This window comes from Epinephelus moara, chromosome 24 (genome assembly GCF_006386435.1).
Source record: "Epinephelus moara isolate mb chromosome 24, YSFRI_EMoa_1.0, whole genome shotgun sequence".
In the NCBI taxonomy this organism is placed as follows: domain Eukaryota; kingdom Metazoa; phylum Chordata; class Actinopteri; order Perciformes; family Serranidae; genus Epinephelus; species Epinephelus moara.
This window is the reverse complement of record NC_065529.1, coordinates 8,863,240-8,878,677: the sequence shown is the minus strand read 5'-3', so window position 1 is coordinate 8,878,677 and position 15,438 is coordinate 8,863,240. Positions and strand designations below refer to the sequence as shown.

Sequence of the window (15,438 nt, the reverse complement as noted above, 5' to 3'; positions counted from 1 at the left end):
TGTATATGTGTATATATATAATGTGTATATATGCAAATATAAATGATATGTGAGATACAACTAGTGCGTTTTGTGCTTTGTTTATTAGGCACACTAAAGAATCAGTAAGGTGCCAATCCAAAGTATATGCAAAACAATATCAATTTGGAGTACAGTAAGCGTGTATGATTAATTCAGAATGTTCATAATCATATCCATGATATTGCACGTAATGTCCCACTATTGCACATTTGACCCATAAACCAAAAAAGTTGCATCTGACCCCCCATCTAACTCAAGCACCAGAGGATATAAAACAACTGGACAGTGTAGTTTCTGAACTGTTATTGAATCAGGAGGAAAGAAATTAGTTTCAATACATTCATTGTAGGTTTGTGTCTTTTCATTGGATGAGAAAAAGTAGAAAATCACCTTCCTTATCCTTTAACAGGCTCCATAAGATTACCAGTATATCATTGACTCTTCTGTGAAAGTGGAATCCAGTTACATGAAAGCTATTTGTAAGAGCTTGACTGGCTGAAGCTGAAACATTGTTTTGTTAACTTCATGTTCGAGGGTTTGCCATTTTTGCTTTGAGTTCTCTGAGCAGCGGAGAGGGAGGGAGTTTCCTGTGTGGAAAAAGGATGTGACAACTGCAGGGAGGAGAGTGATAGTGAAGTGAGGAAGTTAGTTCAGGAGGTGAAAATCACATACGTTACTTATGGGAAGGGAACAGGCATAATTCTTATCAATTTCATAGTCAGTACATTTACATGACATTAGAGAAAATCAATTTATTGTGTTAGTTCGACTAAAACTGGATTTTTAAAATACATGTAAACACCTTAGACTGAAATCGTACTAAATCGAATTTCTCAAAGTCGGACTAACACACCCAGATTATGTGATTTGGAGTCTAATTTCTCCTGCATGTATAGAGTCAATCAGACTAAAATTGACCAAGGCGCCCTGTGAATGCTCAACAGTTTCTGCCCCAGCTTTGACCCGGAAGTCGAATAGTATTTAATAACTAACAGAAGAAGAAGCCTGTAACAACATGGTGAAATCTACATCCAGAGCAGTGCATTTTAGAACAGACAAAATGCACAGAGCTATAAAGTTATCCACCATGACACCAGTTTGCCACTGGCTAACTGTAGCTAACTTCTTGGTCGATTGTTTGGTCTGTGACATAATAGGTCAACTGGAAAAAGGTCCAATACTAACAAGCTGAAAGGGCGTATATCACCACCTATCGTAGGTCAAAAAATCAGTTCCCCTCCTGTGCTCCGATACTGGGACAAGGCCAGTTGTCTAATTAAATGGCCTAGTCGAGCTATAATCGTAACTCGACTTAATTGTGCATGTAAACGCACTAATTGACTTAAATGTAGAAGCGTACCTCTGATCCTAAAAGGCAGTACAGTTTGAAAGATTACACCGCTTGTAAACATGGACAGCAGTCAGTGATGGCAGTTATTCATAGTGTCAGGTGGAGAATGGTCACTGGTCAATAATTTGGCTGTAGTTTGATTTCAGCAGATAGTTTAATTAAGATTTTATTAATTTATTAAGCTTATTATTTTTATTAAATTAGAATTACTGCAGCAGAATCAGGTTTGATTTCCTTTAAAACCAAAAGCCTGATAGCTTGAGACACCTGTCAGTCAAAGAAACTCACCTCTCTTTTAAAACCTCTTACCCTCGCATGTTTTTCTGCCTCCACAGGTCTTCACCATCTTTGCCTTTGCCACCACAGGAGGTTACTCTGGCACAACCCACTTGAAAGTCCCCTGCCCAGGCAAGGATGCGCTGGATGTATCAGCTGTGTTTGGCTACCCGTTCAGGTACTGTAGAACACAAGAGTCATAAAAACCTTTGCTATTTATCTTTCTCCTTTTTTTTTGTCAAGATTTGTTTTACTGAAAACAGTTGCTGCTAAATTTAAAAAGATAGGCAAAGGAATAATATACATAAGTGTGAGATAGTGATTTGAAATATGTATCATATAAATAATAATGTAACCCATAATAAAAGGAAACATTAAGTAAATTAAAAAAGTAAATAAATGAATGCACACAAATATAAATAAATTTAAAAAAAATAATAATGAAAAGGATTTTTGAATAAATAGAATAAAATTATATAATAACAATGGAAGAGAAGAGAGAAAACAAACAAATAAAAAAACATGCTGCACATTAGGAGTGAACGCAGCAGACAATCAGGTGTGGGAGCAGTGGAAATACAGCTATGAACTGTGTCAGGACAAAAACTTGAATCAACACAGTTGTGAATTACTGCCATCATCTGGAGAAAAGAATGGTACTCCACTTGGTCTTGGCAGGTTAAACCTCCATTCTCTCTGCTGCTTCTCTCTTTGATGGCTTATTTTGTGTCTCAGTATAGCTGGATACACAAAACTGATGTTGCAATGACATGTCTCTATGTTTATGTTGCCAGATGAGTGCAGAAGCATATGATTTGATTGTGAGTGTAAGTGTTACTGGGTAACCAGCACAAGTAGTAATTGCTGGGCAGCTGCATTTAGATCCACTAATAGGACTGAGCCATACAGTTAAAAATTAATTAGATTAATATCACAATATTTTTTGAATGTCAAATGCATGCAGGCCAGTATGAATGTTGTTCAGTGGAATAAACTGTGTTCTGATAATGTAAATTCAATTATATCTTTATTATTTAGAGGGAAAAAGATTCAGTCACACTGATGTTTTCAGCTTCCTTGTGATGATAAAATTTGACCACACACTTATTAAACGGTAACATGATACATTCATATGACCACCATACAATTGCATTAAAAGTCAATATGATAGGGTTGTTAGTGGAGATCACACTGGCCGACAGGAGTCGAAATGGTGCATGCAGTGTTGCATTGTGCATGAGCAAACAGAGCTGAGAGCATCGTGATATGAAGAAACAGAGGGTGCAGCTGCTGCTTTGGAGACAAGACAGAGGTTTTCGCCCTTTCATGGGCTCTAACAGTAAAATTGTGTTTGTTTTTATATATTAAAGAACTTTAGGGGTCAAGACAGAGACACAGACAGAGAAAAAAAGAGAAAGAAAGAAAGAAAGACAAAAAATTCTGTTTCCCTCTGTGGCAGCGTACTCGAGTATGTATTTTTTCTGACAGAGTCCTAATTGCAGATCCAGTCCAGTGCAGTTTCATTGAAGCAGGAAGTAATACTTAATATAATTAATATTAATATAATTACTCAATATAATTAGGGTTGCGTTGAATTTTTCTTATTCCGTAACAGTATCAGAAAATATCACCGTATACAGTCTTACACAATTGGAATTGAGACAGAAGACAATGAATATAAAGGCCCAGACACACCAAACTAACTTCAAAGAACTAGCGGCGACAAAAACTGATGGTTGTGTTGCCTCACATCTGTGTTTTGGCCAACAATTTGCACTTGAACCCACAGCAAAGACTACAGCCGACGGCTAGCCAACACAAACGTTCTGTGTCCAAGTGAGAGGAAACAAGTCTTCACATCATCAAATGGCGGTAGTCTGTGATCATCTTTCAGAAAGTGAAACTGGAAGACCATCTTGACGCTAGTTAGCCTGTTAGCACATTAACAACACAATCCAATGTTGAAAGAACAGAGCATATTTACCGTGAGCCAGTGAACAATAACACAAACCATCAGGAAACATATCTGCTAAAAAGCTCAATGGTTAAAGAAAAATAATCTCACCTTATAACGTGGTTGTCTTGGTCTCACTCCCTCTCAACTTAAGTTCTTTGTTTACTCTCCTCACTACTGTTTCTCTTCTCGTGCACTGAGCTGAACTGCCACTCAAGAGTTATTTCATTCACTGATGGGCTTCGCAGTCGCTGACGCCAATTCAACATGCTGAATTGGTGGAAAATAACCCAACTAGTGCCAACTAGTGTCGCCTAGCGCCAACAAGGGCCAACAGTGTGGGACACACCACAGTGATGGGCCACGGATGCTCACCGACGACCAACCAACGGCTTAGTGTGTCAGTGCATTTAAAGGGAAACTTTGCAGGTTTTAACATTGTTTTAGCATTTTGTGTAGATGAATCCAACCTCTCCAGGTAACTAGTATCATTAATCCACACGCCCCAGACACAACGTTTTGCTCGAAATCCACAAAACCAGCGTGAAAATGAAGAAATTCTGAAACGAATGCATGAGAGTCTGTGGAGCACAGCCATGTAGTTGTTGGACCCTTGTCAGAGCTGACTGAGGCTACGCTGTGATTGGCCACTCTGCGTTCGAGGAGAGGGATTTAGCGAAGGGTCAATATCTAAAAGGGTCAATAAGTAAACTGACATTGTGATATTCTGATATCAGCAAAGGGCTTCTTATGTTTATAGTAATAGTTTACTAGAAAAGAAAACTATTAAGTATTTGGGGTTTTTTGGGCACACAGTTTTTGTAAAATCTCACTTAACCCTTTCATATCCTCTCTTCTTGCATTCCTTGGATAGAAGAGTAACCCAGGTGAGGACTTGTTTTCACTGAAATCACACAAGAGAATAAAAACGCGTCACCATACTGAGTGTTGAAAGTACCTTCTCCCTCTCTCCCTCCCTTCAGGTTGCCGGCGTACCCATATAAGATACCGACTTGTAACGGTAGTACATCCAATGAGACCTTCCTGCAGGGCGACTTCTCCTCCTCGGCAGAGTTCTTTGTGTGTGTCGGTGTGTTTGGGTTCCTTTATTGCACCGCCACACTGATCCTCTACCTGGGCTACCAGAATGTCTACCGCCAGACCACCCGTGGTCCCATTGTAGTGAGTACACAATCTGTAGTCATCAATGAGCTCTTACCTACTCACCCCATTCATGCCCTCAAACTTAGGTTATGTGTAGAGATGTGGTAGCTTTTTACATTTCGGGCATTCTGACAGAAATCAGCCATGTCAGAACAACGCAGGGGGCTGTGTTGGTGGGAGTGTGTTATTTTAAAAGAGTACTACACCTTCTAAATGACCATTTGTATATCTCTATTATATATTGCTCACCCTGTGTTACGCATTCTGAAGAAAACTTTGTTTTTCTTGCATGCATGTGAACTAGGGCTGGATGATATGGCCTAAAAACAAATCTCTGATTTTTTTCACAACAAATCCGATTCACCACTCAAATCCAATTTCGAATCGTTAATTTTATTTAATTTTATTTTCTATATAGCGCCAGATCACAGCAGAAGTCATTTAAGGTTACCTTTCCTATAGAACAGGTCTATACCTGTCCTTTTATGAAACAAACTAAATAGCCTTATGTTATTTATCTTATTTACACAGCGGCATGTCATTTCTGTCTCTACATGGTCGCGCGTTTACAATTCTCCTCTGCTCTCTGTGTCGCGCACAGTGGAGTTCGGCCCCAATGTGCGTGCGCACACACACACGCGCGCGCACACAGACGTGTGCACACATGCACAGACACAGGTGAGCACACAAAGCACTGAAGAACTCGTTCCCTTTCTTGGGAACTAGTTCTTCCCAGCTCGCTGCCATGTTGTTTGTGTGTCAAGCGCGCGNTGGGGGGGGGGGGGGGGGGGGGGGGGGGGGGGGGTGAGCCCACTCTGAGCTACGGAAACCCAGCGGGGAGAGTCGGTGGCGGATTTTAAAGAGAAACTCGATTTTCATTAAAACAAATCGACCTAAACTACAAATCTGAATTAAATGATAAAATCGATTTATCGCCCAGCCCTAATGTGAACAAAGATTTCAGAAACGGAGAAAATTCTTAATGAATGAATGTCATAGAAGTTCATCTTTAAAAACAGCAAAAGCATATCAACACAATTTGTTTTCAAACTCCCACACAACTCATGCAATATAATCCAAGTCTCATTTGTCCAAATATATACTCAGTACTTTCCAAACAGACTTATTTTTCCAGTGGATGTATTCTGAAGCTTTATGGTTTCATGCACATGACACATGCACAGTACCCAAAAGTTTTTAACTTGAAAACTTTTCTTGAAAGGACATTGTTTATGGACTCATCATTGACAATAGCAAGGGTGACTTTCTGGTCAAGAACAATTTCATTCTTGGAAAGTTTTATCTACACAAATCCAAATCGTGAAGGTGAAGCCTCGGTTAAGTGTGTTTTCTAATGAGTTTTTTTCTTATCTGAAAGCCCTTAAACTAATGAAGAATAAAAATGCAATGAACCTGTTCAGCCTAATTGATGAACATAACTTACAGAAAAAGCCCTAACCCTTAATTTATTTTGAGTCTTATTTTATTATTATTATTTATATTTATTTATACATCTATATGTCTCGAACTGTAGATTGTTTGTGTAATTTTGTGACTTTGGTTAATCCAAACTAAGTCTTTAAACAAAGTCACACAATCAAAATTAGCTTGTTGAGCTGCCTCTGATCTGGGGCCTTCGTCAGGAAACTCTGTTAACTGTTGGCGAGCAAAAATCCAGACTAAAGTTGTGTGTAAACTAGGCATTACCTATAGGTGTCAGCAAGTTGGCAGTAAATGTTGGCTTGCTAATGATAATGTTACAGCTGACATTTGGTTCTCACGGACTTGTGGCTAGATGGAATAATCAGTGGGGTGATCAGTGCTGTTGACTAATGTTACTGAGCTCAATGCGCCAATTAAAGTAAGCTTTAACTCCCAGATTTAGAACATATAACCAATGATGCAGTGCTGTATAGTCAAGTCTCTAATTTTATTTCGTCCATGCTCAATAGATCCAATCCAATCCAATGTGATAGACCCTCTACAGTTTCCAAAGAGGATGCTTAAAAAAGACTATAAACTACTTTATGTGAAAGACTGTTATTAAGTTTTCAATTGATCTACAAACTAATGCAATATACATATACAAAGGCTATGAAGAGCTAATTAAAAGCATTAATACCTGCTTTCTCTCACACACAAAAATGGTATTCTTTATATACAGATGTAATATATACAGATGATTGCACACTTCCCTTTGGAACATCAATAATGTGCTTTTTATTTGCTCATGTTGGCACAGGGTGTTGATTAATGTATACTATTTAATCTGGGCTCATTGCACATTTAAAATTTCAACTGTATGCAATAAAGTACTACTTTTTAAAAGTAGCCCTAATTTTCAGACAGTGGGACAGAAGTTGCCTCTTAGATAATTTAATTTCCTATAGTGGTCTCTACCTGTATTTCCACTGTGTATTCAGATTCAGATTCAGATTCAGATTCAGAATACTTTATTAATCCCCGGGGGGAAATTGTTCATGCTAACTGTAAAATATACTTAACATACAGCAATACAAAATGGAAAAAATACTCAACAAATGAGAACTCCTAAAAATTATAAACTGTATTTTGATCTTGAAATGAGAACATACTCAGTTTATGTAGTAGATAAGGTTCACATGGAACAGTAACTAAGAACCCTTCAAATGCTCGTGATATTAATGTGAATGTAATACTTACTGTGTACTCCCTGCCAGGACCTGGTGGTGACTGCTGCTTTTGCCTTCCTGTGGCTTGTGTCCTCCTCTGCCTGGGGCAAAGGCCTGACTGATGTCAAATGGGCCACCAACCCAAACCACCTAGTGGAGATATGCAAGGACGTCTGTCAGCCAGGAGAGTTTCCTTCCATGGGCCGCCTCAATGCCTCTGTGGTGAGTCATGGTGAAGTAGTGCACCTCCTGCAGATCTTGTTATTTCCTTCTAAAAGCTGTAGTTGGTAACTTTTATAAAAATAGCTTCTAGCCATATTTGCTGAAACTGTCACTATATCCACACAGTATTACATAAGACAGATAATCTGTGAAAAAAAATCATATTGCTCTGCCTTACTGTATTGCTTCTAATGGCATTACAGCACATAAACAAACCAAATCTAAAAACAAGATTTGGAGCTGAGGAGTCTCTAACACAGCTGTCAATTGTGTCAGTCATGGGTCGTGAACTGATCAAATATGAATCAAGGTTCTGTTACTGCTTTGCCTATTTCTCATCTCAAAGGTTTACAGAAACATATTTTAGTGTTTACTGTTTTGCTGTAAAATTAGAAAGTTTGTGACCCAGCCGCCATGTGAAATAGGTCTAGCCAAAATGCCATGCCTGCTTGCCCATTCCAGTAGAACTTTTGATTTTAAATAACAACAGGATCATCAAATGTATAGATCAGTTTCAGACAAAGTGGGACAGATTTTGTCCTCGATGTATGTACACTTTATGGACACAGATATTCAGACGCCTGACCATTACGCCAACAAGGATCATAGTAACATTGTATTCAAATACATGTATTTTAATATGGAGTTGGTCCACCTTTTGCAGCTTTTTTTTTATTGCAGGTTTTTTTAGTGTCTTTGTGGGAATTTGTGCACATTTATTCTGTAGAGCATTTATGAGGTCAGGCTTGCAATCTCCATTCCAGCTCATCCCAAAGGTGCTGGATGGGGTTGAGATCAGGGCTCTGTGCAGGCCAATTAAGTTCTTCCACAGTGAACTCATCAATTTTCTTTATAGTCCTTGCTTTGTGCACTGGGGCACAGTCATGTTGGAGTAGAAAAGGGCCTTCCTCAAATGTCTTGGTCTGCTGAAGCATTAAGATTGCCCTTCGCTGGAGATGAGGGTCTAGCCCAAACCCCATATCATTATCCCTCCTCCACCAAACTTCACAGTTGGCACAGTGCAGTCAGGCAGGTAACGTTCTCCCAGCATCTGCCAAACCCAGACTCACCCATCTGACTGCCAAACAGAGAAGCATGATTCGTCTCTCCACAGGACACGTTTCCACTGCTCCACAGTCCAGTGTCAGTGTGCCTTACACCACTCCTTTCGATGCTTGGCATTGGACGTGGTAATGTGAGGCTTGCATGCAGCTGCTCGGCCATGGCCATTCCATGAAGCTCCTGCCGCACAGTTTTTGTGCTTACATTAATGCCAGTGGAAGCTTGGAACTCTTCAGCTATGGAATCAGCAGAGCGTTAACAACTTTAACACACCATGCGCCTACACAGTCGTTGAGCTCGCTCTGTGATTTTACGTGGTCTTCCACTTTGTAGCTGAGTTGCTGTTGTTCCTAAATGCTTCCACTTTCTAATAATATCACTTGACCGAGGAATATCCAGCATTGATTAAATTTTATGAACTGTCTTATTTGCAAAGGTGGCATCCTATCACAGTACCATGCATGAAGTCACTGAGCTCTTCTTTTGTATCACAAATGTTTGCAAGACTGCATGGCTAGGTGCTTGGTTTTATACACCTGTGACAACGGGTTTGATTGAAACACCTGAATTCAATAACTAACGGATGTGGCCAAATACTTTTGTCCATATAGTGTATCCTCCATCCAAATAACTGAGCTAACCAAGAAAACTGAGCTTCACTTCCTATTAAACTTTGTTTATTGCACCTCAAAGTCATACATATTCAATATAAACTTCTTTAAAATGCAAATTGTGCAAATTAATGGCTCTCTAATGTAAAGGTCCAGTGTGTAGGATTTAGGTGGATGTATTGGCAGACATGGAATGTAATTTATTAAGTATGTTTTCTTTGGTGTATAATTAACTTAAAAAATGAATCGTCGTATTGTGCTACGTGACAACTGCCAGTGTCATGTTGTTATTAGAATAAAAGCTGACACTTCCTTCCTTTTCTGGGATTGCTTCACAGTTTGCTGCAGCAGAGTTGAATATGTTTAATGCACATTTAAATGTGCTGTAAAATGAAAGTGTAGTTGTACAATAGCGTTTTATTTTCCATTATTGAATGCAGTATTTGAGTCAAAATATGTATTTCAATGCAATGATTGTATTTGTCCTGGTATCTACATTTGTTGACAATAATACGTTGATGTACAAGTCAAACCTATTTTAAGCCCTTCTTCAAGGTCACCAGTATTCACATTTCAGTGTCTTTATTGTGAAACATCTTTTTTTAGTGTTACTATCAGTGATGGACAGAAAGACATTGTAATGTAAGCAGGTGAAACATTTAAAACTTATGGCATGACTGAACTGGAATACACAAGGGGAGGAGACGTCATCATGAATGTAATGAATGTAGTGCAACTCATCACAAACAGATCTCACAAATTACAACTCTGATTCCAAAAAAGTTGGGACGCTGTGTAAAACAAATAAAAACAGAATGCAATGATTGCAAATCCTTTTTAACCCATATTTAAATGAATACAGCACCGACAGAAGATTTTTGATATTCAAACTGATAAACGTTTTTGTTTTTTGTAAATATAAACTAATTCTGCATCCTGGGTCTTTATAGGATGTCAAGGAGGGCTGTCATGCTGCCTTGCTGCTGCAGCCAAAAAACTTCTACTTTTGCACGCTGACTGCGATTAAAGATCTATGATTTCCTAATTTCAAAGCGAGCCATCACATGGCACAACAGGGTACTTTGGGGAGTTTTTCTTGGCTGTTTGAATCTGTTTTGTGCTTATTGCACTATCACGGGCTTCTGATGAGCATTCTTGATTGATATACAACTTCAATTGCTCAACAGTCTGGGGTCCCCATTGCTGCATTTTGTGCTTCATAATGTGCCACACATGTTCAGATGGAGACAGGTCTGGACTGCAGACAGGCCAGTCTTTTACCCGTACTCTTTTACTGTGAAGCTAGACTGTTGTAACACGCGCAGAAAAAGATTTGTCTGGATGGTAACATATGTTGCGCCAAAACCTGTATGCACCTTTCAGCATTGATGTGAGAGTTACCGGGGTGTCGGCAGCGTAGTGGATAGTGCCGGCACCCAATATACAGAGGCGATGCCTCGCTGCAGCGGTCGCGGATTCGACTCCGGCTCACAACCATTTGCTGCATGTCATCCCCCCACTCTCTCTCACTCCCCCATTTCACTCTCTCCTGTCAATTAAAGGCAAAAGCCCAAAAAATAATAATAATAATAAAAAAAAAAGAGATGTGAGAGTTACCCATGATGCCATGGGCACTAACACACCCCTATACCATCAAAGATGCTGGCTTTGAACTTTGCACTGGTCACAATCTGGATGGTCCTTTTCCCTTTTTGCCTGGAGGGCACAATGTACATGATTTCCAAAAACAGTTTGAAATGTGAACACGTTAGACCACAGCACACTTTTCACCTTTGTGTCAGTCCATCTCAGATGAGCTCAGGCCCCGAGAAGTTGGAGGCTTTTTTTTTTATTTGAAGGGACAGAGATGTAGATGTTGTTGATATCTGGCTTCTGACTTTGAATGGTAGAGTCTAAACTTACATTTGTTACAAACTACATACTGACAATTGTTTTCCAAAGTGTTACTGAGCTTCTGTGCTTTATGCTTTGTGCAATCATGTTGGTTTTTGATGAGGTGCTGCCTGAGGGGTCAAAGGTCACGGCCATTCAATATTGGTTTTCCACCTTGCCCTTACATCCAGAGATCTCTCTGGATTTTTTGTATCTTTTGATGATATTATGGATTGTAAATCCCCAAATTCTTGCAATTGTGTTGAGAAACATTGTTCTCAAACTGCTTGACTGTTTGCCCATGGAGATTTCCACTAAGTGGTGAAACTCTTGCCATCATTGCTCATGAACACCTGAGCCTTTCAAGGATGCACCTTTTATACCCATTCATGATGTTGTCATCTGTTACCAATTAACCTGTTTACCTGTGGAGTGTTCCAAACAGGTGTTTTTTGAGCATTCAACAACTTTCCCAGTCTCATGTTGCAGGCATTACTTTCAAAATGACTGTATATTTACAAAAAACAAGCTATCAGTGTGACAATTAAATATCTTGTCTTTGAACTGTATTAAATTGAATGTAGGTCATAAGGGATTTGCAAATCATTGCATTCTGTTTTTATTAACATTTTACACGTCCTTTATGCGTCCCAACTTTTTCAGAATAGGAGTTGTACTAGATATTCAGCACAACTTAAACACCGTGTCAATAAAAACCTAACACTAAGCTTTAAAATTTCACAGCATACATTATTTGTCATCACTTATTGTCTCATCTGTTTTCCTGTCCCTTTATAGATATTTGGCTTTTTGAACTTGATCCTGTGGGCAGGTAACTGCTGGTTCATTTACAAGGAGACTCCTTTCCACAAGGATCCCCTCCCACCAGCCACCATGGAGGAAGGAGGGGCCCCCGGGCCTTAGCCACATCACTGACGGTCGTCAAGCATAGCCCTGCGTCAACAGAGGAAACATGCCCAACACTGGTCTCTGATGTTAACCTGCAGAAATGGAAACAAAAGAACGCTAATTGTCCTAAATACCCCCCTATACCTCCCAACACCTATCAGAGCTATTTTTTTTAAGTTGCTCATCTTCAACTAAAGTAGTCCCCAGTGTCTGACCAACCCCATGCTCTTTTTTATTGTTCTTTTCAAAATCTGTCATCACTGTATGTAGGGCAGGGCGATAAAGAGAAAATCAAAAATCACAATATTTTTGACCAATTACCTCGATACCGATATTTAGACTATTGTAGGGTTGACTGATGGTGCTTTCACAAAATACCTACAAAATAGATTTTTGATAAGTTATCATCAGTAATGTGGATGTTATGACGTATTGGGTAAAGGCAGATAATAGAACAGCTCGACCAGTCTGGTAAGTTCAGAGAATAACATTACTTTACCGTAATGTAGCCTTTAAAACCAGGAAATTACCATGTTACAACATACAAAATCTTGATATAATATCAGTATATTGCCCAGTCCTGTATGTATTTGGTGTTGAGATCAGCAGGCATATGATGCATTTGCTTCCACATTAGCACAATGTCCTCCCTTGATGTCTCCCCTTCAGGGAGCCACCTAGTGATGAAATTGTGATGTAAGAACCCAGAATATCTTCTGGTCTTTCACGAGGGAAAAGGTAAATGATTAACAGAAGGTGAAAGTAAACAGCCCTCATTTCCAATCAAAGCAGGTGTTCCCCTAAGAAACAAAATTCAGAAGCAGACTTTTTAGGTGGGAGCAAATGCACACCTGGGGTTCTCTCTGATAAAGGCTTGCTCTTCTTCCATGTAATCTGGAAGAGAGAGTGTTACAGTACAGATTCCATACTGTAATTCTAAACATGTCAGTCACTGTAATTTCAATAGATAAGTCAATGCTTCTTTTCCTCCGGTCAAAGCAACAGCTGCTGTATAATGGGACTAGGGGATATGTCCTCTTCTCAAGTCACCAGACCATCTAACTATGAAATACTTGGCATGTCCTTCCCCCACCAATGCTCTAATCTACTGACATGCACACACACACACTCAAATATACTTTATAACCCCACACTTTGATTTTCTTGAGCTTAAAAATAATATACACTAAGTAAAAAGATTCAACACTAAGTATAAATAATACACACTAATTAGAATGAATGCACACTGAGTAAAAAAAAAAAAAATCACACTACAATCTACTGCACTCCTCTGTCCCTCAAATGGGGGAGCAGAGACTTTAATTTTGAAAGTGTCCTTTTGGATGATGTTTCAGGTTGGTTGTGACAGTGTCTGTCACAGTCTTGTTTATTTTCAGCCGGTATTGAGAACACGGCAGGTTCTCTACATGTTTACTCAGTGGAAGTGACTGATTGATGTCAGGCCAACCCATGTTTAGTTCCTGTTTGATTCAAATGTTACATTGACACTACTCTATAACACTAAGACCCGTTCTTGTTTGAACTCTCTTTTGCAAAAGGTTATTTATATACAGTTCATATGTATTTTATCTACATTAATTGGTCCATTGCATATTTTAAAGAGCAATGTTGGGTTGTCTGTTTGTTAATTTGCCAATGCAAAAAGTGTCAGTGTGCAGCTTCTCCTTAATTTTTTTGTAATGCTGTCAGATTTGCTGTTAAATTTGTTGTACCACTGAATAGCTTTAGGCTTAATCTTTTGATGATAAATAGTTAAAGTAACAAAAGTGGCAAATGTGGTTGCCAGGTTTATGTAATCTTACTGTAATGACTCCTGCCCATAGTTCTGCTCTACATGTAACTTTACAGCCAATGCCTTACATTACAAGGTTTTGTATTGAACTCCTACAGTGACTGTTGATGACTCTTTGTCAACTCATTGATTATTTGCATTGCACTAAGAGAGATCTAATTATCTCTATGAAGTAACTGTTTTGAGTTATTGGGCCATCTGTGCAGCTGTTTTATTTCACCGCCATAGCCTCTGTAGGGAATAAATGAGGTTCTGTTTGAGTCACTAAAGTAAAGTAATATATTTTCCACAACATCTTGAAATTAGACATATTTTTCACAGGATGCTTTATCATTTTTAAAAGATAAATCTTTGTTTAAGTAGAGCAGAGTAATATGAGGAATGTTTATGTAATGGATTATTGAAATCTGACTTCATGTATTTTATGCCTTGTTTGTGCAAAAGGAAACAATGGTTTATCTTTATTGATGTGTAAAACATGAATGCTCTAACTGCTGGATTCTGTCTCCTTTTTTAATTACATTGCAAAATGAGTTGGTATGTCTGTACACCCACCCTGATGGTGTAAAGACATTTAAAGCCACTGTGTGAAGAATTTGTATGTCATCATAGCATCTTTCATATTAGTCTGATAGTATATGTTCTTATGCCTCCACGCCGGCCGCAGGCTTTATTTTCCGGTTGTCCATCTGTCCATCTATCCCACTCTTGTGAACACGATACCTCAAGAACGCTTTGAGGGAATTTCTTCAAATTTGGCACAAACGTCTACTTGGACCCAACAATGTACAGATGAAATTTTGGTTGTCAAAGGCCACTGTGAGCTTGCATATGTCTCATTCTAATGAATGGCATATCTCAAGAAGGCCTTGAGGGAATTCCTCAAATTTGGCACGAATGTTCTCTTGGACTCAAGAATGAACTGATTAGATTTTGGTGGTCAAAGGTCACTGTGACCTCAAAAACATGTTTTTAGTCATAACTGAATGATTTATTTGCCAATTATGACAAAACTTCTCACAAAGGTCCAATAGGATGAAATGATTAAGATTTAGATATTGTATAGCCAAAAAGGTAAAAGGTCAACTTTACCATAACATTAAATGTTCTGCAAAAACGCTTTTCTGGTATTAGTCAACATACTAAATTGGTGACACTAATCTTGGGTGTCCACCTTGAAACTGTGCTGGGTTTTTGTAGATCTTCTATGCTGCTGGGTTTTGGGTGTGTGTGAAGCATCCATGTTTTAGAATTGAAGCACTGTCACCTGGCTACATATGAAATGTCTGGACAGACATGTAGCATATAACTGTGAGGTGGTAATTCTAGTCATAGAAATAAGACAATCCTGCTTAAAACCAATGCAGTCTACATGTGTTGCATCCAGCTCATCTATTCAGAATGTCTGGGTCAAATATATCAAGCCAGCCAGTACTGTCTGCCAAAGTGTCCTTATCGTACTAACACTGGGTGGTGCCAAATTCAGCAATTTACAGTTTCATATGGATTGA

The 15,438-nt window shown here is 38.9% G+C and overlaps 1 protein-coding gene across 1 annotated transcript in view; it reads left to right on the top strand.

Moving 5' to 3' along the window:
- sypl2a (synaptophysin-like 2a) overlaps nt 1–14,426 on the top strand; it is a 28,706-nt gene extending 14,280 nt beyond the window's left edge. The window contains exons 3-6 of the mRNA XM_050039358.1: nt 1,708–1,826; nt 4,586–4,784; nt 7,466–7,639; nt 12,004–14,426. Coding sequence (XP_049895315.1) covers nt 1,708–1,826; nt 4,586–4,784; nt 7,466–7,639; nt 12,004–12,129 — 618 coding nt within the window. The 3' untranslated portion in view covers nt 12,130–14,426. The remainder of the gene's footprint in view (nt 1–1,707; nt 1,827–4,585; nt 4,785–7,465; nt 7,640–12,003) is intronic.
- The last annotated feature ends 1,012 nt before the right edge of the window (nt 14,427–15,438 follow it).